The following is a 24,313-nucleotide window of genomic DNA, read 5'->3' on the forward strand; positions in this document are numbered from 1 at the left end:
GGGGAACAGGAGGCGCACGCCTTGGACGATTCCATTATACGGGGTAAATTTCTAAATTTACTACACCATAATGATCGCAATGACAATGATCTATGGTGAAGGCATGACCCCTCTTCTCTAATGGGTTTTGTTTGAAATGTATGTGACTACAAAGAGTTGTGTTGTGTGTGTGTGTGTGTGTGTGTGTGTGTGTGTGTGTGTGTGTCGAACCTAGCAAGTAGCAAATCCGATTTTTTGTTTTCTTTTGTCCATCTCTTGTCACCACTCCTTTCTATCGCAGTGTTGTCATTTAAAATAATACAATAATATTAAAATTTCGTTTGGTGTTTTTACTAATCAAATAATATGAGTTTCATTAGTTTCTTCCTTCCAAAAAACCCAGTTATAACGTCTGAATTTTAAAAAAGTCCAATAGAATATTTGGGGACCCCGATAGCTCAGTTGATAGAGCACTCTCTTTATACGCAAAGGGCCAGAGATCGATCCCGGGTGCAGTCGATTTTTTTCTGAATCCCTGTCTACTCAGCAATGAATGGGTAGCTGAGTTTGTTAGATCTGGCGAAAAGTCACCATCGACCCCTCTTATCACCTCATCCACCCCCTCTTATTATAACTTCACGTCTCTCTCTTACTCTTCAATGCTCGCTGCCCTCTAATGTGTGTGTGTGTGGGGGGGGGTAGGAGTTGCGTGTGTGTATCAACGCCACGAACAACTCGATCAACGCCTTGGGCGATGCCATTATCTCCGTTAATGGGGATAAATTTCAAATTTTATTAAATTATCGAACTAACAAGGAAGTACGGTGAGCAAATAAAGAAGGCATCACCCCTCTTCTCTAATTAGGTTACAATTTGAAATGAGTGTGACTACTCCGTGTGTTTTACTCCTGTAGGCCACGGTTTTCATCGTGTAGCGGTCTTTAACGGTTCAAGAATGAACGATCCCACGCTCTCAAAGGTCAAACCGGTTCGAATTTCCAACAGTCTCTCAGGAATGTTCAATGTCGAAAAGGACCGGTCCTAGAGGACCGGTCCTTGCGGTCTTCATTTCCCAAGGACCGTAGGACCGTGGTCTTTAAGCTTGCCAAGGACCGCCCCGCACTAATATATATATATATATATATATATATATATATATATATATATATATATATATATATATATATAAATATATATATATAGCTTTTATTGAAAAGAAATTGTAGAGATTCAGATATCATTTTCTTCACCCATACCTAAATTCTCAGTCATCGGTGGAAGTAGTACTGTTTATATTTTTAAACCTCTATTGTGTGTTTTTGTGTGAATCTTAATGTGATTCAATGTTATGGATATATAGGTTAACTAGTACTTCATTATATTTATTAGATTTGTGTCTTTAAACCATTTTGGTATTTGCCATTATTTTGATTTAGATGTTTCTTTAGTCAGCTGAAAGTAGTGGTTTCGTTACTAAGGATAATAGTGTCAGAGTGGATGGGTCAGGTTTGCCTCTCCGCGCCTTCACGTGCAGTCAGGCAAAGTGCTTTGAGTGAGTGATAATGAGGACAACGTATCATATAGACATTGCACGTTCTTGGTGGTAGCTAGTTTTCTTGGCCCCAACTGTTGGTTACTAAAATAAGAACCGTGCCCAGAATATAGAATGCAACAAAATAAAACTAACTACAAACATTAACTAGAGAGAGACCACTGATTTTACAAGTCTCTACTTAACGGGTATCCAATCGATATCTCAATGCAATCCTACATGAAATACTTTTAATCAATTGAGACTTATTACTTTAAAAGTTTGCTCAAAAACTTGAGAACAGCTCTTGTAGTGAACAAACATGATATAAACAATACTTAAACTCAGATTTCTATTTACCTGTAACTACCATCAAACACAGATATGTTTCAGTCCAGGAGAATGAAATCATGACACTTACAGAGATTACACTTAGAGATTGAACATGCATTTACATATGAAGTTAATCTTTTTTTCGAAGTAAGTCATGGATAAAAATAAAGATTATATACCACTAGCATAATATTTTCTTAAAACCAAAGCCTCACTAATCATTTATCTCTATGTTTAATAGATATGTGCTGCTGTAAACTTGATTCTTCAGTAAACCTCTTTCTACACATACTACAACTAAATGGTCTTCCTCTAGTACCTGTCTGCATCAAACGCACTCTGACCTGCTCAATGTCCACAGTCATTTTACTATTTTTTTCAACAGAATCATTATTGTTAGAACCTTTTCTTTTATTGTTTTCATGGCTCTTAAGCTCAAAGATTATTGGCGTTTCATCCTTCTCTCCTGCTGATTGATTTCTATTTGTAGACGATTCTGAAATCTCATTGCGAAATTCAATTTTATCACACAGAGGGTCATTATTGTTAGATGAATTGCTTTCGTTAGAAATAAAAGCATGTTCACCATCAACAACACCGCAGGTTTCTTTTTCTTCTGAGTCAATATGAGATTCAAGGTGATGCCTGAATTTGGCTACTTGAGTGAAGTCCTGACCACATTTGTCACATTTATATAATCTAACATGAGATGCAGCATGGATTTTCAACCCACGTGGCGTGCTAAAAGATTTAGAACAATTTGGACACTGGTACGTTGACTTTTGGTCCTCTTTCAGGATAGATATAGTACTTTTGGTAATATCAATATAACTGCTAAGTTGTTGGTCTCTGCGGGCTGTTGAAACAGATGAGTTGACATTATCCGAATCTAAAGATGAAAATATCTCTTTCATTCTTCCATCATTTTGATTTGGATATAAATCAATTAAATTATTTTCATTTGACTTTATGGGCGGTTTTTTAGTAAGTATCTCAATCTTTGAGTTCATTTCCTTCATTGTTTTAAAAACTTTTTCTTGTGTTTCTCCTACAGATTGAAATGTTGTACCAGAACTGTTAACTGTCTTAACTTTCATGCTGACATTGCCTCCCAAACAAGAACGTTGATGAGCAAGGGTCAAATGTTTATCTTCAAATTCAATTTTGCAATACTTGCAAGGTGTTGATTTCATGAATGTTTTGATATGCCTTGTTAAAGCATCATGAATAGTGAATGTCTTGTCACATGGAATACATTTGAAAACCTCTGTACCCTTTGCCTCATCTAGTTCAGTTACAAATTCTGCTTGATATCCGCTCGGTCCAGAGCATATATTATGATCAGATTCTTCTTCTTCTTCTGCTTTCAATATGATGATCTGATTGGACCCTGAATCATGAAGTAAATCAGTTTTTTCAACAAGTTTTACCTCTTGATTCTTTATCTTGTGTTTACAGTTTCTTTGAAAGTGATCGAGCATTAAATAGCGGCGAGAAAATCCTTTATTACAGACCTGGCACACATAAGGTTTGCTATGATTCAGTGAATGTTTCTTTAATGCAATATCACTGATGAATGTCTTACAACAGACCTTGCATTGGTGTGGTCGTACATCTTTGTGAAGCCGAATGTGATATTGCATTAAACTTTTCTGGTATGATTTCATAGTTTTTCCGCATATATCACATTGTAACAATTTGTCCTCTGGTATAAATGTCATGTCTTTCAATTTGTCCTCTGCCTCTTCGCTATGGCTTTTATTGAAATGATGTGCCATGAGATACCTCCGATTAAAACCTTTGCCACATTTGGGACACTTGTATGGTCTGGTGTGGTTTTGCTGGTGTTTTCTCAACATGTACCTTCCATGAAATTTCTTACCACACTCTTTGCATTTAAAAGGACGTTGACCTAAATGCATTCTCACATGAATTATTATATAACTTTTAAACCGAAATTCTTCTCCACAAAGTGAACAAAGAAATCCAACTGAATTTTCTAAACCTTTTATATAGTCATCAGGGTTATCAGATTTGGTCTCACCAGTTTTTATATTGCAGTCTTCAGAATGACCATTTCCATTGTTTATATTTTTTGAAACTTTTTTACAGTCTGATTCATCATTGTTGAAAGCATGTACTCTTAAATGCCTTACTACGTTTGCTTTTGATTTCAAAACTTTACTACAAGAATTGCATTGATATTTAAGATTCGGCAAAACAATGAATTTATCATTATCAGACTCTAAGAATGGGCATCCTCTTTGAAGATGATTTTGAAGGTACAATTCTTTAGAAAATGCAGATCCACATGTTAGACATTTGACAGGCTTAGAATGAGTCTTGTAATGATGAACAAGGTCACTTTTATGGCGAAACTGCTTGCTGCACTGTTCACATCTGAATGGTCTTTCATTTGTGTGTAGCATTAAATGTCTTGATAATGTTGGTCTTGTGTTGATATATTTTTTACAATGACCACATTGATAAATAACTTTGTGTGGGCCTGAGTTATCATTTTGTTTACATTCTGCTGCACAAACACTTTCTGATATACAAAAACTTGGAGCATGATACATATTGTTTTCTGGTGATTGTACTGCTGTCTCATGAGGAATCATAATTTTTTCACTGAAGATCATATTTTTATCACAAGGAGCAGAAATTGTGGAGGCTTTTGCGTTTTCTGTCTGAGTTCCATTCTCTGTAAAAACATCAATTTGTTGTTGTGTATTTTTGTCAGATTCACCATTTAAATTCCTCTTCTTTAAAAGAAAAGACAAACTGAATTCATGAACAATCTGGCCTGCATTGTTTCTCGATGTCGCTACATGAACCTCATGATATTTATGTCCAAACTGTATATAACGTTTCTTTTTGTGTTGTCCTAAGTGCAATTCCATCTGCCTCCTTCGTAAAAACATTTTCAAACACACAGGGCATTGATGAGAACGTTTATGAATTTTGCTATGTTTTGATAGAGAACTGATGTTATTGAACTGTTTAAAGCACTTGAAACACGAATGTGGTTTCTCCCCTGAATGGATGACCTGATGTCTTGATAACACATTCTTACTGGCAAATCTATTCAAGCAAATCTTACACTTCACTTGCCTGTCATTTGGTTGAGAGATAGGCTCAGGCATCTCTTTAAACACCATGACATGCTTCATTCCTGGTAATGTCTGTTGGTACTGATGTAGTTGCTGCTGCTGTTGCTTATGGTGAGTTTCAACATTAGCCCAAGATTCTGGTCTTTTTGTAATGCTAATTGAAGGAATAACTGCAAATTGACCACTTTTTTCATTTTCCCTCTGTACCTGGGTACTGTTAGAGACAGTGCCCATAGTTGAATTATTCAATTCATTTTTGATGCTATTGTTTTCAAGTACAGTTTGTTGTACAAGAGCCTGCAATTCATCAGCGGCTGCGCCACTGTGTTGCAAATCTTGTATATCATTCAAGTTAATATTTCCTTCAGAAGATTGTTTTTCTGCTGCACCCTGTCCCAGAATCCCAACGTTACCATTAGAATTTGTGCCATCCTGTCCTTGAATGACAATATTTCTTGTTGGTATACCCTGGTGTAGCAATGAGTGGGATGAAGGTAAACAAAAGTTCAATGCTGATGCATTTTTTTGCATTTTTGGATGAGAGACTGGATTAGAATTTTCTGATACTGGGAGCCGAAGAATTCCTGCTTGTTCCAAAACTTTTAGAGGAGGAAGTTGAGTGTAATCGATGGACGAATCTTGCAACTCAAATACCTGAGATTGATAATCAAAATAATGAGTTAAATAAGGGCATTAAAAACTCTCTCTTCTAATAAGGTAGAGATGAAACTAAACAATTACATAAAAAAGGAGGATTTTTTTTTTTTTAAATACATTTTATCCATTTCATATTTCAGTTCAATAAAATTATAAATTATAATAAATAAATAAATTGAGCTTTATATAGAGCAATATCCACTAAATGTGCTCAAAGCGCTTTACAAAATTGCCAGACACCACTTCAAAACCTTATTTTGTAAATGGAAGAAGGATGGAGCACAAGAATTCAAATTGCTTTAATTCAGCTTAGTTCATCAAAAGCTACCCATAAAATCAGTAACAACTATTTTAGAAGGTTTGACATTGTCAATGTGATTGCTGCGATGATGTAAAAAAGCATATTATGAAAGAGTAGCTTTTGATTACAAAACTCTTAAACTATTATACCCTACAAAAATGAGATAAACATGACACATGAAAATAGTTCCCATCGACAAAAAGCATTGTCAAACACATTCACACAATTTTTGTTTAATCCGACTCATTGTTTCTATTGACAATTAATAAAGTTAATCATGTTTAAAAAGTCAACAAATTTTTACAGTCCAAATCTGTTGAAGCAAAGTACAGGATGTTTAGACTAGTTAAATCTTTTTTAAGCTATACTGGATATGATCCTTGTAATACTTTCAATTTACATACAGAGAAAATTATTTGTCTATGCCCAGAAAAAAACAAACAAACAAACAAAAACAAAACTGACTTAGAATTTGTGAAATGGGGAATCTATAAAATAAGAAATTCCATGGGACAGGACTTTGACTATGAAAGTATTTATGAAATTATAATGGCCAGCTTTATTAATTTAGACAGTTGGCCTCTTGAGTACAACACATTTTATGATGGATACCAGCAATAAGCCACCAACAGCCTAAAACCCGTCTTCTGTTGAGGTGGTCTTGACGCATTCACAGTCACTGATATAAGGTGAGGGTTAACTTTTTATGCAGGGGTCCCAGAAGCTCAGTTGGTAGAGCACTCACTTCACACACAAAGCGAGTGAGATCAATCAAGGGTGCAGTTGAGATTTTTTTCTGACCCCAGTCCACCCTGTCCAAAGGAGAGCAAGCAATTCTGTCATCTGCATTTTTTGCGGCCGCAAATATCAGGGCGATCCACAAATTTTGGCAAATTTCCCCAAATTGCCAAATCGTGGCAAATTTTGGGAAAATTGGCAAATCGCGTGGCAAATTTTGGGAAAAAAAAAGAAGTGAAAACAAAATAACGAAAAAAAAAGTGCAAAACTTGAGAAATGTTGCAGCTTTGCCTGGGCCCAAACCAAGGGAAGCTACTCTCTACGGATAATGATCCTTTAAAATTAAATTAATAAATGTAGCCTCCTTAAATGTAATAAATTGTCTTTTATATATTTTTTTTTCTGTATCGCGTGTTAATTTTTACTGAAACGCTTAGTTCTCCTTGGCAAATTTTGGTCTTTTTGGCAAATTTCTTGGCAAATTTGGCAAATTTTAGGTCCCAATTTGGCAAAAAATGCAGATGACAGGCAATTGCTATTGTCCGTTTCATGCTATAGAACCAGGATAAACTCTGGCTCCATGGGCTTAATGGCTCTGAAAGCCTACTTTTTTATTTTAAAAAAATAATTTATGCTTTACTGAAGGGGATGGATATATTAATTTCTTTTAAAAGTGAAAAGCGAATATTTTAAGCATTTGAACTTTTTAACAATCATACAAGACTTTTGCTATTGTGTGAGATGTGCAGTGATGTGTACAGTTTTAGAGAACTGGGGTAAGGAGCAGGTGTGGGCATGTGTGTGTGTGTGTGTGTGTGTGTGTGTGTGTGTGTGTGTGTGCAAAGAACTTTGTTTGCTTGGTTGTGGGAGTGGATATAATTGCTTGGACAATTTCTTTTTATTTTAATGTTACTTTCTAACCCAGCCAGCATTTGCCATTTCATGTCGTATACTTAATTTAGGGGAAGACATATGCGAAATGGGACAATGAACACGCAACATTCAGAGAAATAAAAGTATTCATAGTGCATGGCAGGTCTGTAAGAACAAGGATTATCAATATGTGATTATTATTAATAACATGCATTAAAACTTAAGGAACAAAAAGGCAATACTATGGCGTCAATGACTAAATCAGGTATATTGAATGTAGTCAGTGACTGGATTGATGACAATGGTAATTGCAAACTGTAACCATAGTATTGTATCCTTGGGTATAGCAATTCACACACATTACCTAATCCAAGTGAGAATGTTTACACAATCAAAGGCAAGGATGGATATTGTAAGTCTTAGAACAAAAATGGCTCCGACAACAAATAAATGGCTTTTTCTGCATTAAATAGCATTAATGCATTGGAAATTAATGAAGCATTTTGCGAAACACAATGAGCACAGTGAAAGAAATCAATAGGAGTACTTTATTTATTTAACTCGATCAAATTGTTCTCTCACAAGTTTACGAACATGATCATAGTCATGATAAAAACTCACAGCAAAAAAAATGACGCGACTTCCAGATTATTAATCAAGCAACTTTTGACCAAACATATTAATTAAAATGTTCCAAACCTGATTTTCATTAATCTGTAAAATATCTTTGGTCACAGTGATAGAATTGGGTTGTTGAGCCGCCAGATTGATACCACACACTATTTGATAACAAGGGTGCAGTGATTTTAGCTTGTCCATGTGGTCTGACAGATGTTGCTGAAAAATATGATTAAGGGCATTTCATAGCATTTAAGATCATTTATTATTTTTAATATATTTCATTTCTTAAATTATTTGTTTGATAGGAAGCGCTAATCATGTTTAATGAGTGGAATAATTATGAACCTAGTCTAGATAAAGTGAAATTGAAAGGAATGTCCATACCTGTCTACTTGAACATTTCAAAATCAGTAGCCAACACAAAATTCATCAGTAATAAATGGTACAATTTTAGTAATACTCCACCAATTAACAACAACAACAACAACAAAGAAAAAAAAAATACTGCGTATCTACAACCTTCTATACGTAAAATAAATGTTGTTGACCTCCACCGTTACGAGCTGGCAATTGACTAAGCTATCATGGGCGTGAACTGAGCAGTAGCCTTTATAACTTTAAGGGAACATTTTTTTTCTTTCTTTGATAACTGCGGGAACTTAAAAGAAAAAAATTATTATTTTTTTCTCTCTAATACTACGACCAAATTGTTGTGAAATCAAAATCCGTAATATTTCTTCCATTTCTGTATGTCCAAAATTGTTACCTAATTTCCGTAACAATTACGGACGATCTGGTAGGCAGGTATGAATGTCGAGTTAGTTTGGAATATTCAAGTCTATCACTGTTGCTGAAGAACAGGTGTTTTCTCCAATCAATATTTAATTAACTATAATTGGGCAATTCTTGTGAGCAGAATCACTTCTTTGATTTTATTTGTAAAGGTCTTCATGGATATGAAAGCGCCTAAAAAGTTCCCCTTTTACATCTTGGATAATCTGTTCTTACATCCTATACATTGAAAAATTGTTTTGTGAGATAAACACAGCACATACTAAGTGCAGATAGAAATTAATTATAAATAGCAGTAAGAAAACCAATGGGATAATAGAAAATAACCCTTACCAAGTAGCTGTTTCTGTGGAAAAACTCTATTCCACAATCCATACATTTATAGGGATTAACAAGGTGGATGATGATGTCATTCGGACCAATCTCTGTCCCAGCCATCATTGAATGATTCAGTGTTTGAATCAATTCACTGTTACAAAACAAATAGTAAAAGATAATAAAGGTGAAGAAAATGGTTGTGATGAAGTCATGAATAGTATTTCATCATGTTCTGGACAAGGATAAAACAGCACTTTCATTCAGCTCTATCTTCAACTTCTCCATTCTACCCCTAGAACGTTCATTCAAAGCCAAAATAATGAGCAAAGCCACAAAAATATAACCGTTAGAGCTAAAATTTTGACTCAAAGCTTATGGCAATTTCAATTGAATCAAGCCAAGTTGTGGCATGCTTTGGTTGTGTTCAACAAAGGATATTGAGTTTAAGTACAAGAAATGTGGATTTGAGCACTGGGGCCATTACTTTGACTGAGAACTAGAGTTGTTCAATTCACTCAAAGATACTTTCCCTGCAAGGAATTAAACCACCCAAACCCATTACCCTCCCATCCCAAAAAAAAAGGGCAACTGCTTTGGGTGCATCAGGATTTTCTACAATCTAAATAGCACTTATAAGATTTTAAAGAACTTTTTCGAGAGCAAAACTCTAATTTAAAAAAAAAAGGGGGTGGGATATGTAATTCCTGGATGCTCATCTCATTGAGTTTACTGCAAACAATTTTCTCAGCTCATCTCAGCATCAGCTTTTTCCTGAAGGAAAAAGGACAATTATTTTTCATATCAGAATTGGGAATTAGGACAGCGGCATGGTTCCTGCTGCCATATTGACTTGTTTACCCACAGCTGCATGTAATGTAGTTATATGTCGTAAAGCTAAAAAAAAAAAAAAAATTGAATTAAAGAAAAGGAAAGTTTTCCTTGAGCCAATGACAGTTCCAACGATGTAACCCAGTGGAAACTCAGAGGAAAAAGTTATGTTTTACTGTAATATGAGAGCATTTAACAGATACTTCTTAAAATATGGAGTCTGCTTATAAGCACGCTCTGCTTGATTCCTGAGGATTGTGCTTAGAACAGGAGACAACTGTATTCTTTTTTTTAAAAACAAGTAGGTCTTTCATTTAAATTTTTGTCATTTTTAAAATATAACAAAAAAGCTCTTTGCTAAAATCATAGATATACATACCACAATCTAGAAACCACTAGAGTGATGTGCCATTCGTGCCATATTAGCCACTTAACACTAAAGATAACTTTCGATCTATATATGACTCATTCTCAAAAGGTGGTCCCATGAATGTCACAAATAGGTCAATTTTTCAAAATGCACCCAAAGCTGTGAAATTCCACCAAAATGTAAAATGAGACCCACAGTTTATATAAATATATAACAGAAGATAAGTGAAGCAAGGGTCACCCAGCTACAGGCGTAGAAACATGCTTAGCACACATGTCTTGTACGACGTGCATGACAGAGGAAATGTGACACAAAAAGCACCAAAACACAAATAAAACACTTTGAAATGATGCTGTTTTCAAATTTATTTGATGAAATAACATGAAAAATAATATGAATGGTTAAAGAAAGAAAAATAACTATCAATTATACGAAAGTCATTGTGTCATCATGGCGTACAAGAATATGGAAATCATCCAAAAAGACTTATCAAAAATATAAGGAACAAAATAAGCCAAATATGACCATTATACAAAAACACTTTCATGATGGCATCTAGAACACAAAAAACATCCATTAAATAGAGTCAAAACAAAATAAACAAAGGAATAATTACTTGTATGACATAATTATGATGACACAAACTGAGCCATGTGCCACTTTGTTTTTAAGGGTTTTACAGCGCTTGAGACACATTTAGGTCATCTCAACGCCAATAATATGAAAGGCAACATAACGGTAAAAAAATATAGATTTACAACTGAAAGCACACAAGAAAAAGTAAGACAAAAGGGAAGCGTTCAAACAGGGAAAAGATGTAGCTAGATTCCAAGAGCACACTGTCAGTGTTCTTAGTTTGAAATACCCAAAAGTCTCATCCATAACAAAAAATTTTTTATTCTCTATTGTCTTCTGGCACTTTTCTACTCACTTCATATCTTGTTACCAACATAAGTGCCTGCTCCACTCACTTTTCTGAATTAAAAATTCACCCCATACACCGGAGCATACTCAATGTCTCAATCGTTTCTATGTTATATGTTTGTGATGAGAATATTGGCTATTAAGCTTAACTGCTGGTCAAAATTACTTCGCGATGGTGGTGAACGAATCGGCGGTCTCAAGAAGTGGGTGAGAGAGGGATCTAGAAATGACTTTGAGTTTGAAACGAATATTTTTTGTGTTCGTGGATAGCTCACACGGTAGAGCCACGCTCTCACCTGCCAGGCGGAGTTGTCGTACCAATAAGGTCGCAGGTTCAAACCCCACCACCGCCGCGAAAAAATTTTTTATTCTCTATTGTCTTCTGGCACTTTTCTACTCACTTCATATCTTGTTACCAACATAAGTGCCTGCTCCACTCACTTTTCTGAATTAAAAATTCACCCCATACACCGGAGCATACTCAATGTCTCAATCGTTTCTATGTTATATGTTTGTGATGAGAATATTGGCTATTAAGCTTAACTGCTGGTCAAAATTACTTCGCGATGGTGGTGAACGAATCGGCGGTCTCAAGAAGTGGGTGAGAGAGGGATCTAGAAATGACTTTGAGTTTGAAACGAATATTTTTTGTGTTCGTGGATAGCTCACACGGTAGAGCCACGCTCTCACCTGCCAGGCGGAGTTGTCGTACCAATAAGGTCGCAGGTTCAAACCCCACCACCGCCGCGAAAAAATTTTTTATTCTCTATTGTCTTCTGGCACTTTTCTACTCACTTCATATCTTGCATCCATAACAAACAAGCGCAAGTCCCCAATAAGTATAAGAAGAGGGAAACACTCAAACGTTTACAATTCATGATAGATATAACATGTAAAAGAAAACAATACAATACAGATCAGCATCTCGTAAAACTAACTAGAAATTTGTTTTGTTTTATAAGGGCTTCACAGCGCTTGCGACACATCATATCAGCACCGGCAAAAAGGAAGAAATGGGATAGTAAAAAGTTCCAGAATTACAATTAAAGCACCCAAGAAAAGTTAAGACAAAAGGGAATTGGTACAAATAGGAAACAGGTCGATTCCAACAGCAAATCAAAGTACCGTACTTAGTTTGAAATCACCTAAATGTCTCATCCTGACGTTAAGCACAGCTCCCCACATAATATAGTGCAGAATCTCATTCCAAGACAAAGACAGAAAGCAAGTTAAAAAAAGATAAAGGAGGATAGAAGGAACAGTAATTAGCTCTCTGCCCACTATGGGAGGTCAGGAACCTCACCCACGCGTAGCAGTTTCAGTCACCCATGGAAAATAATTTTGGTGAACACTACTGTAATAGGAAGCTAAATTGACTGAAATTCAATTGCACAAGGGGTCGTTAGATGTAGAAGAGGAGCAACATGATTCGCTACCCAATGCTCATCCCGCATGTCCCTAGAAGAGCACCACAATAAAGCAATACAATCCTTGTGTCGCGGAACAGCCGGTTGTAGGGTCCTATTAAAAAAAGAGGAAATACTAGCAGGGCCCAATGTAGGGTACACAGACATGATAGGAGATCCAAATGCATTACATGCAGCCATGAGCTGCCACATGCCCATGAAAGAAGATGGTCTACTGACATCTAAAACTTCTGCCTGATAGGTCATATAGAGATCCTCACAATGGAAACCAGATAGCAGAGAAAGGGTTGCCAACTCCTCAGAAGGGAGAGTGAGATAGACAGTGGAATTGAGAACCAGTTCAGAAACAATCCTACACCTAACCTCCAGGTGGCAATCCTCGGATCCAAACGCCCACACACTAATAGATCTGGGTACACAATTGCCATCCGCTCCAACCATCAAAGGATAAAGACACGTCAAACCCTTAGGTACCAATGCCAGGGCAGCCTTATCAACAGCATGTCCCTAGAAGAGCACCACAATAAAGCAATACAATCCTTGTGTCGCGAACAGCCGGTTGTAGGGTCCTATTAAAAAAAGAAAAACTAGCAGGGCCCAATGTAGGGTACACAGACATGATAGGAGATCCAAATGCATTACATGCAGCCATGAGCTGCCACATGCCCATGAAAGAAGATGGTCTACTGACATCTAAAACTTCTGCCTGATAGGTCATATAGAGATCCTCACAATGGAAACCAGATAGCAGAGAAAGGGTTGCCAACTCCTCAGAAGGGAGAGTGAGATAGACAGTGGAATTGAGAACCAGTTCAGAAACAATCCTACACCTAACCTCCAGGTGGCAATCCTCGGATCCAAACGCCCACACACTAATAGATCTGGGTACACAATTGCCATCCGCTCCAACCATCAAAGGATAAAGACACGTCAAACCCTTAGGTACCAATGCCAGGGCAGCCTTATCAACAGAGCCTTGACAATCAAGAATGCTAGGGTAAGCTAACTGTAAAGGAAGCGCAAATTGTGAAATTAACCCCGAAAATGAATCGACACAAGCTACAAGATTATTGTATGACTGACAATTTGACATTTGGAGAGAGAAGCGGTGAAAAAATTGTTCTCGAGACTCTTCAACCAACAAGGGTTCATTGATAGAAATGGGTGACAAATCCACTGCTTTATCATCAACTGGGACAGAGACTACATTATCATCAACTGGGCCAGAGACTGCATTATCATCAACTGGGGCAGAGACTGCATTATCATCAACTGGCACAGAGACTACATTATCATCAACTGGGACACAGAATACGTTATCATCAACTGGGGCAGAGACTACATTATCATCAACTGGGACAGAGACTACATGAAAATTGACTGGGGCAGAGTCTGCATGAAAATTGACTGAATTATCAAGTGGAGCCGAGCCAGGTCTGAGACTCAACCACATATTGGTAAATTTCATAGGACGCCAAGATCCAACAAACTCAATATGGGGACAAGCATTGTAACAATCGGAAACACACGCAGGGCAAAAGCAAGACAGATTTCGAGCAAGCAAACCATCTTTGACTGGCCTGACACTATGAATGGCTCTAGTACCAGGAACAGTTTCCAAGGAACAGGAAGAAATGACAGGAAGATCCTCACTTTGCACCATCTCGAAACACCGAAATAAATGAGAACACTCAGAATCCAATGTTGAACTTATGGAGAGATTACGCCTGCAAAATTCTAACATATCAGATGCATTCTGTATGACAACTGTTCTGGCAAGTACCGCACGACTTGCTGCCCGCTTCACAACACCACCTAAGGCATCACATGGATTCTTTCCATGACGAGACCCAAAGTAGCATCGTTCAACAGTCAGCAGAGACTCGCGACTGAGATGAAAAAAGAAGAAGAAAGGAAGCTTTGACTTATATTGTGATGAGCAGCCGTCACTGAAAATGACCATGTGATGAATGTGTGGAGGGAGGTGGGTGGAAAAGAGCTTTCTTACTATCGCATCTACCATATTGGCAGAGTGGCAAAGGTCGTCTGAAAGAAAAACAACATTAGATGTGACTCTCTCACCACATTGACAATTATAATACAAGACACAGGGTGCACTGTGACTTGCGAATACCCATAATAGGCAGACTGTGGCTGATCTTGATTACAACACAGGTAATTTTCCGCAAAATCCAGTGTGAGAACTGCCCAACCAGATGGCAATGACTTGCATAGCAACCTGTACTGATGAGACTGCCAGCGATGGACATAATCATGCAATGCCAAGTTTCTCGACTCACACTTCAACTCATCACCAAACTCATGTTCTAGTAGGGGGTTTGGGAGGGTGGCGACTTTTTTTTCTTTTTTAAAGTTTCCCCCCTCCCAAACCCCCTACTAGAACATTATAAAAAACAAGAATACTGGGGATGTAGGAGCTTTTGGAGGGTCTCCCGAAAATTTTTATAAGTCTTTTCACAAATTCAAAGACAGACGAGTTAAAATACAAAAATTACTGTTATTTTCGGATTCAGCAAAAAACACAGAAGAACGAAGTGGCAAATCCCTGCAAAGTATAAATAATGCCCAATAGATTAAAGATAAAAGTAGGATTTCCTTTGTTTTAAAGGAAAATATACTGCGCATCGTCAAAATAAGGAAAAATTGACGTAAAACATTTTTTGTGCATCAACATCAGTCCGTGACCGTGACAGTTTAGAGATAGAGAGGATGGGATGGAAGACAGATCCGTGGTTATCAATACTCTTTTTTAACAGTGCAGGATGCTCAAATCGAATTGGTTTGAGGCTGAGGGGATGGCATTTTCAGACTTTTCTCTAGGCTAGATTCTAGACTGAGACTTAATGTCACCGCCATTATTTGTTACCCTTCGCCTTCTTGACTTGGCTTGTTGTCAAGCCAATAAATAACATAACAACAAACTCGACATTTTAAAAGTAAAAGGGACGAAAATGAACATTGCAGAGTTAGTGCAGAGTAAGTGCGGCAGACTATAAAATGGACATCAGTCCTTCTAAGTCTAAGTCTGAGAGATAGTCGCTTCATTCTTCAAAGTCTAATATTTTGAAACAACTCCACTGTTCACCTTAATTTGACTTAAGAATCTTGTTTGTAAATTTGTAAATTTGTCGTTTATTCGTTTCAGTATAATGTCAGGCAAAAATGAACGTCTATGTTTTTTATTTTTGATAAGAAAGGTTAACTCTTGACATCGAAATTGCAGCCCGAACTTTCGCTTTCACTTTTTATGCAACAAATCAAAGAAAAGTGACTTTCAATTTCATCCATTGGCGATACTAGGCCAATTTTAAGTTGAATTGTCTTGTCCTTGTGTTATTTGCGAAGCAAGTCACTGAGATGTCGAAAAGAGGCATAACAGAAGTATTGAAATGTCTTAAAGTTGCATTGCGTGGTATGTCAAGTTTATTATTAAACTTTAACTCTTTAATTTACTTTCAACTTTCACTTTCAGCCCTGGGACTGACTGAGCGGTCAACAAAGGCTGTCATTATTCCCAGACGCCTGTCTGGGGATAATGAAAATTGGTTATCAAAAATTAGTTATCCCCAGACGCATGTAATGTAGCAAGTGGGCAGAAATATTTTATGCAAAATGCCAAACTAGGCGTGAAAAATACCAAATATTCTGGAAAAAATACTAGTGGTTGTGTCCCAAAACAGTTAATATATCAAGTGATATTTAACACAAGATGAAAGTAAATAGTGATCAAATGTCAAATCCAGCTCTTTTAAAAAAATTATTTTTAAGCAAATGGATCAATGAAATTTCTTTTGTTACTTTGATCTGAAAACGTCAAACTGGCAATTCGACTTTTTATTTTCAACCAGGAAGAAAGTTGTTAATCATCAAATCTGTTCATATTCATAGTCCACCAACCATTTAAAATTTCACTACCTACCTACCTGTTAACTTTATTGATCATCTCTTGTTTCTATAATTTGCTCATTCTGGCCACGATTTTGGGGATGACCGGGAATTATTTTTTATTTCGCGGACGAATTCCTAGGCCATGGTGTTGTTCGCCTCAAAGCCCAAAACCGACACCTGTTATTTTCCTGTCTTTTTCGCACAAGACAATACAATTTAGTATCACACGTCCACAAAACTAGATCCAACAACATATTTTTATTCAAATCAGAGATGAAAATAACTACCAAAACAAGGAAGTATGGTGGAAATATGTTTAGCTCATATATGAATTTAAGATATTCCGATAGCTGTGTGGATAGACAGCTCAGTGGGTTAGGCCACCTTTCATTTTACTCCTTTTAGCTGAACAGATTCGAACCAGTCGCGACCGCCCCCCCCCCCCCCCCCCCCCACCCCACACACACACACTTTTTTTATTTTATTTTTTTATCTATTTATTTTTTTTTTTTTACTTTTTCTTTCTTTCTTCCCAATTGATTTTCATTGTTTTCACTTTTGTTCCGAGTTCCGAGCAAGAGTTTTTTAAAATCAGTTGAATTTTTTATTTCTCCGATAATATTATTTCATTATTTAATTTGCTCTAGATCTATTATTGTTTTCTTTGTTTTGGTCAAATGATAATATTAATAATAATAATAATAATAATAATAATAATAATAATAATAATAATAATAATAATAATAACAACAATATTAATAATAATAATAATACTTGTAATAATTGTTATTATTATTAAATATTACTATTACCATCATAATCATTATTATATTATTATCAATAATAATATTATTTTTATTATTAATACTCTTATTATCATACTATTATTATCATTATTATTATTATTATTATTATTATTATTATTATTGTTAACACTATTCCCTGCTCCGAGGGAAATCTCTCTTTTTATTTTTTTTATATTTTGACCTAAACCTTAGAGTTTTTTGTTTGCTAAACCTTTATGTAAATGGTCCGTTTCTGAGCATGAACTTCTTAAATTGTTTTTATTTTTAAAACAATTATTGTTTTTTTTTCTCCTTTATCTGACCATTTGGTCGCTCTCTGAATATTTCTGTTTGTTTGCTTTTTAATTATTTATTCTTTTTAGACACTATTTGAGATCGGAGTGGGGACGAATATATTTGCTAGAAACTAGAAAAAAACCAAGAGAGAGAGAGAGAGAGAGAGAGAGAGAGAGAGTTTAATAAAAAATTTAAAAAAAGAGGTGGGGGGAGGATGGATGGGACATTTATCCCTTTCAACGTTCTGTAAAAAGAAGACGGAATTTAAAAAAAAAAAAAAAAAAAAAAGTGACGTTACCAGGAATCGAACCCACAACGTCGATTCTGGTCAAACTTCCAGGGCAGACGACTAAACCATTCGGCCATGACACCCACTTCGAAGTCGACGCATATTGTGTATATGTAGTAATAACTGATTTTAATGTTGGTTAATTTTATGTTTTTATAGATATTTTATTAAATTTCCTTATTTCTATGTGCATCTGGAAACATTCCATATCTGGAATGTGGATAATTGTTTAAAAGAGCGGAGTTTCAAATATGCGTCTGGGGGATAATGAAAATTCGTTATCCCCAGACAGGTGTCTGGGGATAACGAATTTTTATTATCCCCAGACAGGTGTCTGGGGATAATCACAGCGGTCAACAAATGCCTGAGCCTGAGCCCTGGGCTTTTTAACCCAATTTTAAAAATTCATTTTTAAAAAAAGTTTTCCTTAAATCTCCTTAAATTTTCTTGTGTTTCACAATCAATAGTAATAGTATTTGTAAACTGTTGTGGATAGACAAAAATATACGTTTAAAATCAAAGGAATGAGAGTGAGAGCGTTTTGAAAAGTGTCACAAAAATGATCAAAAAGTAAAAAATCAGAAAGATGAAATAGGGGTCTTACCGCAAAATGGACAGAAAGTCATGCAGTAAAATCCTTTGAATGCCACTTTTGGAAGCACGGTACCACACAAATGCTTTCCACATGCTTTCCTTCCTTTTTATTGTTGACTGCTAGTCTCCATTGTAGTACCGTTACGCAGCAGAGCATACATTGCATTTACGGGATGGGTGCTGCTTCTACAGCATTGGAGGGATGCAGCTGATATAGTGTTGTTCAGTAAACGGGGAAGATGCTGGTGTATGGATTTGGTTCCCGGCAGCTAGGTGATGTTGATTTCACCCCTCTTTTTCTGATAGTCCGCAGCCATTTCGGTGTCAAGTTGGAGGAGGAAGTCTCGCATTGGCAGCACAATTGTTGTAGAGAATTTGGCTTTGGATGATTGTAAGGGTGAAAAGGTGGGAGTAAACTTTTTTCCATTTGACAGTTTTGCGACATAGAGGGGAGTATGCAAGAAGCTGGTCACTTTTGTCTACATCGCACATATTCAGAACATAGTCCTGTACCGCTGCTGGCTTTTCCTTGACAGATGAGGCTGTGGCGACTGTGATGTTTGCTGTAGGGTTATGGATGGTTGTGAGGAGGTGCACAGGTTTTTTTTGTCCATCCATTTTAGAGCAACAAGCTGTCCTCGATGTCAGTTGTCAGAGTGTCCTCATTCCAAATTGGTCTGAATGAGATGTTTCGGCATGCCAACCTGATTTGACCTGATAGTATCTACACACATTGTGCTCCTATCCACTAACTTGTCTGCTAATTCAGGGCACTAATAATAGTTATCAGTGTAGAGGACATGCCCTTTGTCAAGGATGGCTGCATCAGATGCATGCAAACCTCTACTGGCTGGTTACTAAATGTCGGGTTGCCACAGTAAATTTTGAAATAGACGCTTGATGATTTGCAAACCTCATAAAATTTGACTCCCAATTTGTGAGGTTTATCCTTCATGTAGACCTTTAGTCGGAGTCTGCCTCGAAAGGGACAGATAGCTTCGTCAATTGATACTTTCCGCTGAGGCGTTTAGAAGCTGCAGAATGTGATCCAGAATATATCAATGATTGGCTGAAGTTTGGCAAGAGGGTTGTGGCCAGGTTGCCCAGACGGTATGTTATCGCTGATGTAGAAAAAGGATAAAATTTGCCTAAATCTATCCCTGGACAGAATGGTGGATGCAAGCATGGTTTGGAGGATCTTCAGTGTCAACCAGTATTCTGCGATGGTACCTTTGTGAATAAGGCACATGTTGATCAGGATGACAAAAAATCTTCGAATGTCATTCAGGGTAACAGGTTTCCACAGTTTGTAAATTGAATAGGGAGCAGCATCTTCTTTAGTCTCTGAGGCGTAATTATTTGTCTCCTTTTTCAGCACTTTCAGAATATCCTTTGTCCTTTGCAGTCCCTCTGGTACGTTTACACAATTTTCCCCAGTGAAATTCGGCTGGGTTGGGAAATTGCTAAGGTTCCACACCCATTCAGTTGAAGAATCATCAGGAGCAGCTGCAGGTTCTAAACCGATTCATCTGAAACAGAAAAATGTCAATAAAAGGTCATATTAAGGAAGCTATAAAATAGAGAATGCATAGTAATGGGTGATTGTGTGAGTGCAAGGAATGGGGTGTTTAGAAAAAAGAAAAAACTGTTTACATTGACAATGAGGGCCTACAACCATTACTATGGTGAGGTCCAATTTTTTAATTTATAATATAATGGACTTAGGTGATAAAAATGAAAAATATGAGGAATTATATTGTTTTTTGTTGTTGGCTGAAGAAGGGTTTGAGCCTGAAACGTTCTGTGTTTGGTATTTTGTTCTTTTTTTAAGCTGTTATATTCATTTTTGTTTATTACTTTTTACAGTCCACAGCATCTCTTAGCCTAGTATCACTTTGATTCGTGATATCTAAGTGCTTTACAATATTTTATTTTTCCTGGTGTACAAAATGCCTACAACACAAAGGACAAGGCAGTTAATAGCATTATTTTACAAAGACACTGCTGCTTTACACCAGGGGTGACTTCCTAATTTAACATCCATCTCCGATTGGACGAACAAAAGCCTCCCTTATTTTTTACTTTGATATTTTTCCCCAAAAAAATGGACCTCGTCTTCTTTTGTTCAATGTTTGTTATTTGTGATACACAAAGGGTTCATAGCAGAAATGCCTACCTTTGTGAGGAACATAGGCATTAAATTGTGTCAACTATTGGGTAACCTCTGGGATGTAATGGTAGCACATCAAACCGGTAATAAGGAGGTCTGAGGGTCAATACCTAGTCAAGGCAGGCAGAGATTTTGGGATGTTTTTTTGTTTTTTGGGGGGTATTTTTCTCTCTGCTTTGTCTGGCACTGTTTCATAAGACTTTTTCTTCTTTTTTCTTGACTCTAATGAATAGGGTTGATAAATGCAATGTCACCTAAGGTAAAGTCAAATTGAAACATTTACGTCTCTAAAAGGCAAATAAATTTAATTTAAATTGATTATTTTTTTAGCTGCATGTAAGTTAAATGTTGTATGGAAGTATAAGAATGCTTAATTAGTCATTGGTGTATTATTTAAACTGTTATATTTCATGAATGAAATGCTCTCTAATTTTGAGAATTTATAGTATATCAATATGAAGTCCTCTCTTTCTCTCTCTCTCTCTCTCTCTCTCTCTCTCTCTCTCTCTCTCTCTCTCTCTCTCTCTCTCTCTCTCTCTCTTTCTCTCTCTCTCTCTCTTTTTTTTTTTTCCCCTTTCTCTTTTTAATTAATTTTTTGTCTCTTCTCAGGTGAGAACATTTTTCAATTAAGACAGCTGTCTTCATTTGGAACAGTACAGAAAAAAAACATCCTCTACAGTGCTGTGTGTGTGGAGCGATTACCTGTAATCACAGCCAAGAAATCCCCTACTGAAGACAAATTTTCACAACTATTGAGCAATATTGAACTAGAAAATAGTTTTAAAAGTGACCACGAAGTTAGAAAAGAAAAAGAAGCGTAAGTAAAATTCGTTTTTATTTTTGAGCGAATCAAAAACAAAATTTTTTTTAACATTTATTCATTATTATATTGTATTGTGTGGCAAGAAATAAATGCTGCTTTTTTATGACTGTTTCACTAGAAATGGGACTACTTGAATCTCTATAAATCGATTTGTCTTAACTCTTTAAGATTAAAACCGACAACGGCATAATATTCATGGGCGGGGTAGTCAAGACTGGCCTCAGTAAGTAAAATCCAATCGTTGTGAAGGAAATGACAGACCTGTCACTGCCGCAGGATGTTTTCAGCTTTGATTTTTATAAATTTGCCGACAGAAAATAAAATATGTTGTAGAAATTTAGATTTGGGTCCTATTTTATTTGCGGGTGAAAATCATTGACATTGCACTTTGTTTGGTAAAAATCAGGAAAAAATTACGACTTTGGTGATGAAAAATGACTTTGATAACAATTTTTGTAAAATTAAAAAAATATAATGAATAATTTATAACTCCCTTATTTGTGGGGCGATTTTGTCATTCATGGTATCAATTTTATTGTGATAAAGAGATAGGAACTTCAGAGTTATTTTTTCTGATGCGAAATTATTACTTTGAAGTTTTACCACTAAGAAAAATAGTTGGTAAATAAATTTGTTACACCTCTTTGATCTACCGCCACCGTCCGTTCGTGTAGAATTGTGAATCAAGCGTCTCAAAGTCTTTGACCAATCACAGGCTATCTAACCGGCTGGCCGAAACAAAGACGCTTCCCATCGTCGATGTATTACGCTATTGTTACGCAAGGGATATAACACCTTTCTGAGTAGGCCTAAAATCTAAAATCTAAAAGTAAAAAATATAATTCTGAGGAACGTGAAAGTCACATTGTTGAAATCAACTTGAAAAAAGAAGAGCATTGATCCTTATTTCAGAAAAATCGGTTGAAACCCAACTGTTTTACGAATAAATTTGATTTTGTTTATTTTAGATTTTTTTAGCAACTTTTTTATATATCGGCCGATTTTCTTGATTTTTATATCATTCTTTACTTTGTTTCAAATGTAACTAGAACATAATTTGGTTTTTTTACCTATCAACTGTGCCTGGATAATATATTCAACAACGTGGTGATTGTGACGCAACTATGTGATGAGCGTCTTCCAGTGTTTCAACGATGATTCAATTCATTGTTGACAGCTGTTGACACGTGAGCTGTCAGAACGACCAATCGTTGAAGGGTCAAGATTCTCAATAGCCAATCGTTCTTCAATCAAAAAACTTAAGAACTCACGAGAACAAAAGTTTGAAATTTGGTGATGGACAGACCTATGAAATCACTTCTGGGCGGAGTTTAGCCATGAGTGACCGTAGAAAATGAAAATGTGACTGCAAACATCAAAAGGTAGGCGTATATCATCAAAGGATGTCTACATGATTGACATGGCCATATAGGGAACTCATTATCTACTCCCCCAAAAATAATCTGAACACTAGAGGGTTAAAGATAGAAAGAAATTTGAAAACAAAGTGACTTTCTGAAGACTGTTTTTTATTTTTCAATGTCCAAAGCTCCAAATTATATACATTTTTAAGTACAATTTTCCAAAAAAGATGGACGAAAACAATCCTTTTATCATAGCAGTAACATGGCCACCATGAGTTTAGATTGTGTCTGAATTCGATCACTTGCCTTTTGTTTAACAATATATGTCAAGAGACAAATCAATTTTGAAATAAAACATGGATAAATTGATAAAATCAACACTTAGCTGGAAAGTCACCCAAAAAAAATTATGACTGACTTACTGACTTAAGGCCTTTCGCTTCCTAATCATCCGATCAGGATGCCTCAGCTGCCTCTCTTATCATCTGTGTCGATTCCTTCCTCAGTTCACAGTCTTTTGCTGTGGATGCTAATTTCATAAGGTCTTCCTTTGATTTTAATTCTTTGTTCTTTTGAAGGCTTTTTAGGTCTCTATTCAGGACAATGTGAATTGATTTGGGTGGTCTGCCTTTATATTTCTTGTGCCCATCTGGGGTGAAAAAAGTTTTCATGGCTTTATTAGCTGGTACTGGTATATTTTCATCTCTTCTGAGTATATGCCCAAAAAGCTGCCATCTTGCCTCCAGGATTTGAGTGGATAAGGGTCTTTCATTGCATTTTTCATACAGTGTTTTATTGTTTGTGGGGTATCATATATTCAGGACTCTTTTCAGTTGTTTTCTATGGAATCTGTCTAATCTTTGCTCTTCGGTTTCAGTCAGTGCCGATGTTCCACGGTTATATATAAGCATGGATTTTACTAGGGTTATGTATAATTTGATTTCAGTGGTTATTTTTATTTTTATTTAGTGCAACCTTTTTCTTCTTTCTACGTTTTCCATGTCTCCTAATAATGATCCTACTTTTTACGTGGCTCTCCATCCACCTTTCTTCCTGGACAGTAATGTTACATCTGTTTTGTCAGTAGTAATGTACAGTTGGTGTACTTATAAACCTTTTTAGATGTCTTTTACACTGACTTGTTTGAGGCCAATAAAGTAAATGTCGTCTGCATATACAATTTCCATGGGGAGGTCGTTTTCAAAACGTAATTGGGCTGAAGATACAGATTTACACACATCTTTTAAAGTATTTTCTAGGTAAGTGATAAATAAAAC

At 36.2% G+C, this 24,313-nt stretch overlaps 2 protein-coding genes across 2 annotated transcripts in view; one reads left to right on the forward strand and one right to left on the reverse strand.

The window, feature by feature from the left end:
* Positions 1-1,369: 1,369 nt before the first annotated feature.
* Positions 1,370-15,980, reverse strand: LOC144974943 (uncharacterized). Its single transcript, XM_078918481.1, has 4 exons — positions 15,912-15,980; positions 9,272-9,407; positions 8,225-8,362; positions 1,370-5,610 (listed from the first exon to the last, which is right to left on the reverse strand). Exons 2-4 carry the CDS (start codon positions 9,377-9,379, stop codon positions 2,062-2,064), a joined length of 3,795 nt encoding a protein of 1,264 aa, XP_078774607.1. The 5' UTR covers positions 9,380-9,407; positions 15,912-15,980; the 3' UTR covers positions 1,370-2,061.
* A 63-nt stretch (positions 15,981-16,043) lies between these two features.
* The window catches only part of LOC144974944 (large ribosomal subunit protein mL46-like), a 21,161-nt gene continuing 12,891 nt past the window's right edge, over positions 16,044-24,313 (forward strand). The window contains exons 1-2 of the mRNA XM_078918482.1: positions 16,044-16,238; positions 21,459-21,666. Of these exons, the coding sequence (XP_078774608.1) occupies positions 16,184-16,238; positions 21,459-21,666 (263 nt within the window). The 5' untranslated portion in view covers positions 16,044-16,183. The remainder of the gene's footprint in view (positions 16,239-21,458; positions 21,667-24,313) is intronic.

Source organism: Berghia stephanieae, chromosome 6 (assembly GCF_034508935.2).
Source record: "Berghia stephanieae isolate SIO BIC M18660-M18661 chromosome 6, UCSD_Bste_1.3, whole genome shotgun sequence".
Lineage (NCBI taxonomy): Eukaryota > Metazoa > Mollusca > Gastropoda > Nudibranchia > Aeolidiidae > Berghia > Berghia stephanieae.

What these genes read in the sequence shown, in the direction of transcription:
- LOC144974943 (XM_078918481.1), bottom strand. Translation starts at nt 9,379, where the DNA reads ATGATGGCTGGGACAGAGATTGGTCCGAATGACATCATCATCCACCTT. An exon ending in TCCACAGAAACAGCTACTTG is followed by an intron (nt 8,363 to 9,271) that starts GTAAGGGTTATT and finishes CATATTTTTCAG; the next exon opens with CAACATCTGTCAGACCACAT. An exon ending in TACAGATTAATGAAAATCAG is followed by an intron (nt 5,611 to 8,224) that starts GTTTGGAACATT and finishes TATCAATCTCAG; the next exon opens with GTATTTGAGTTGCAAGATTC.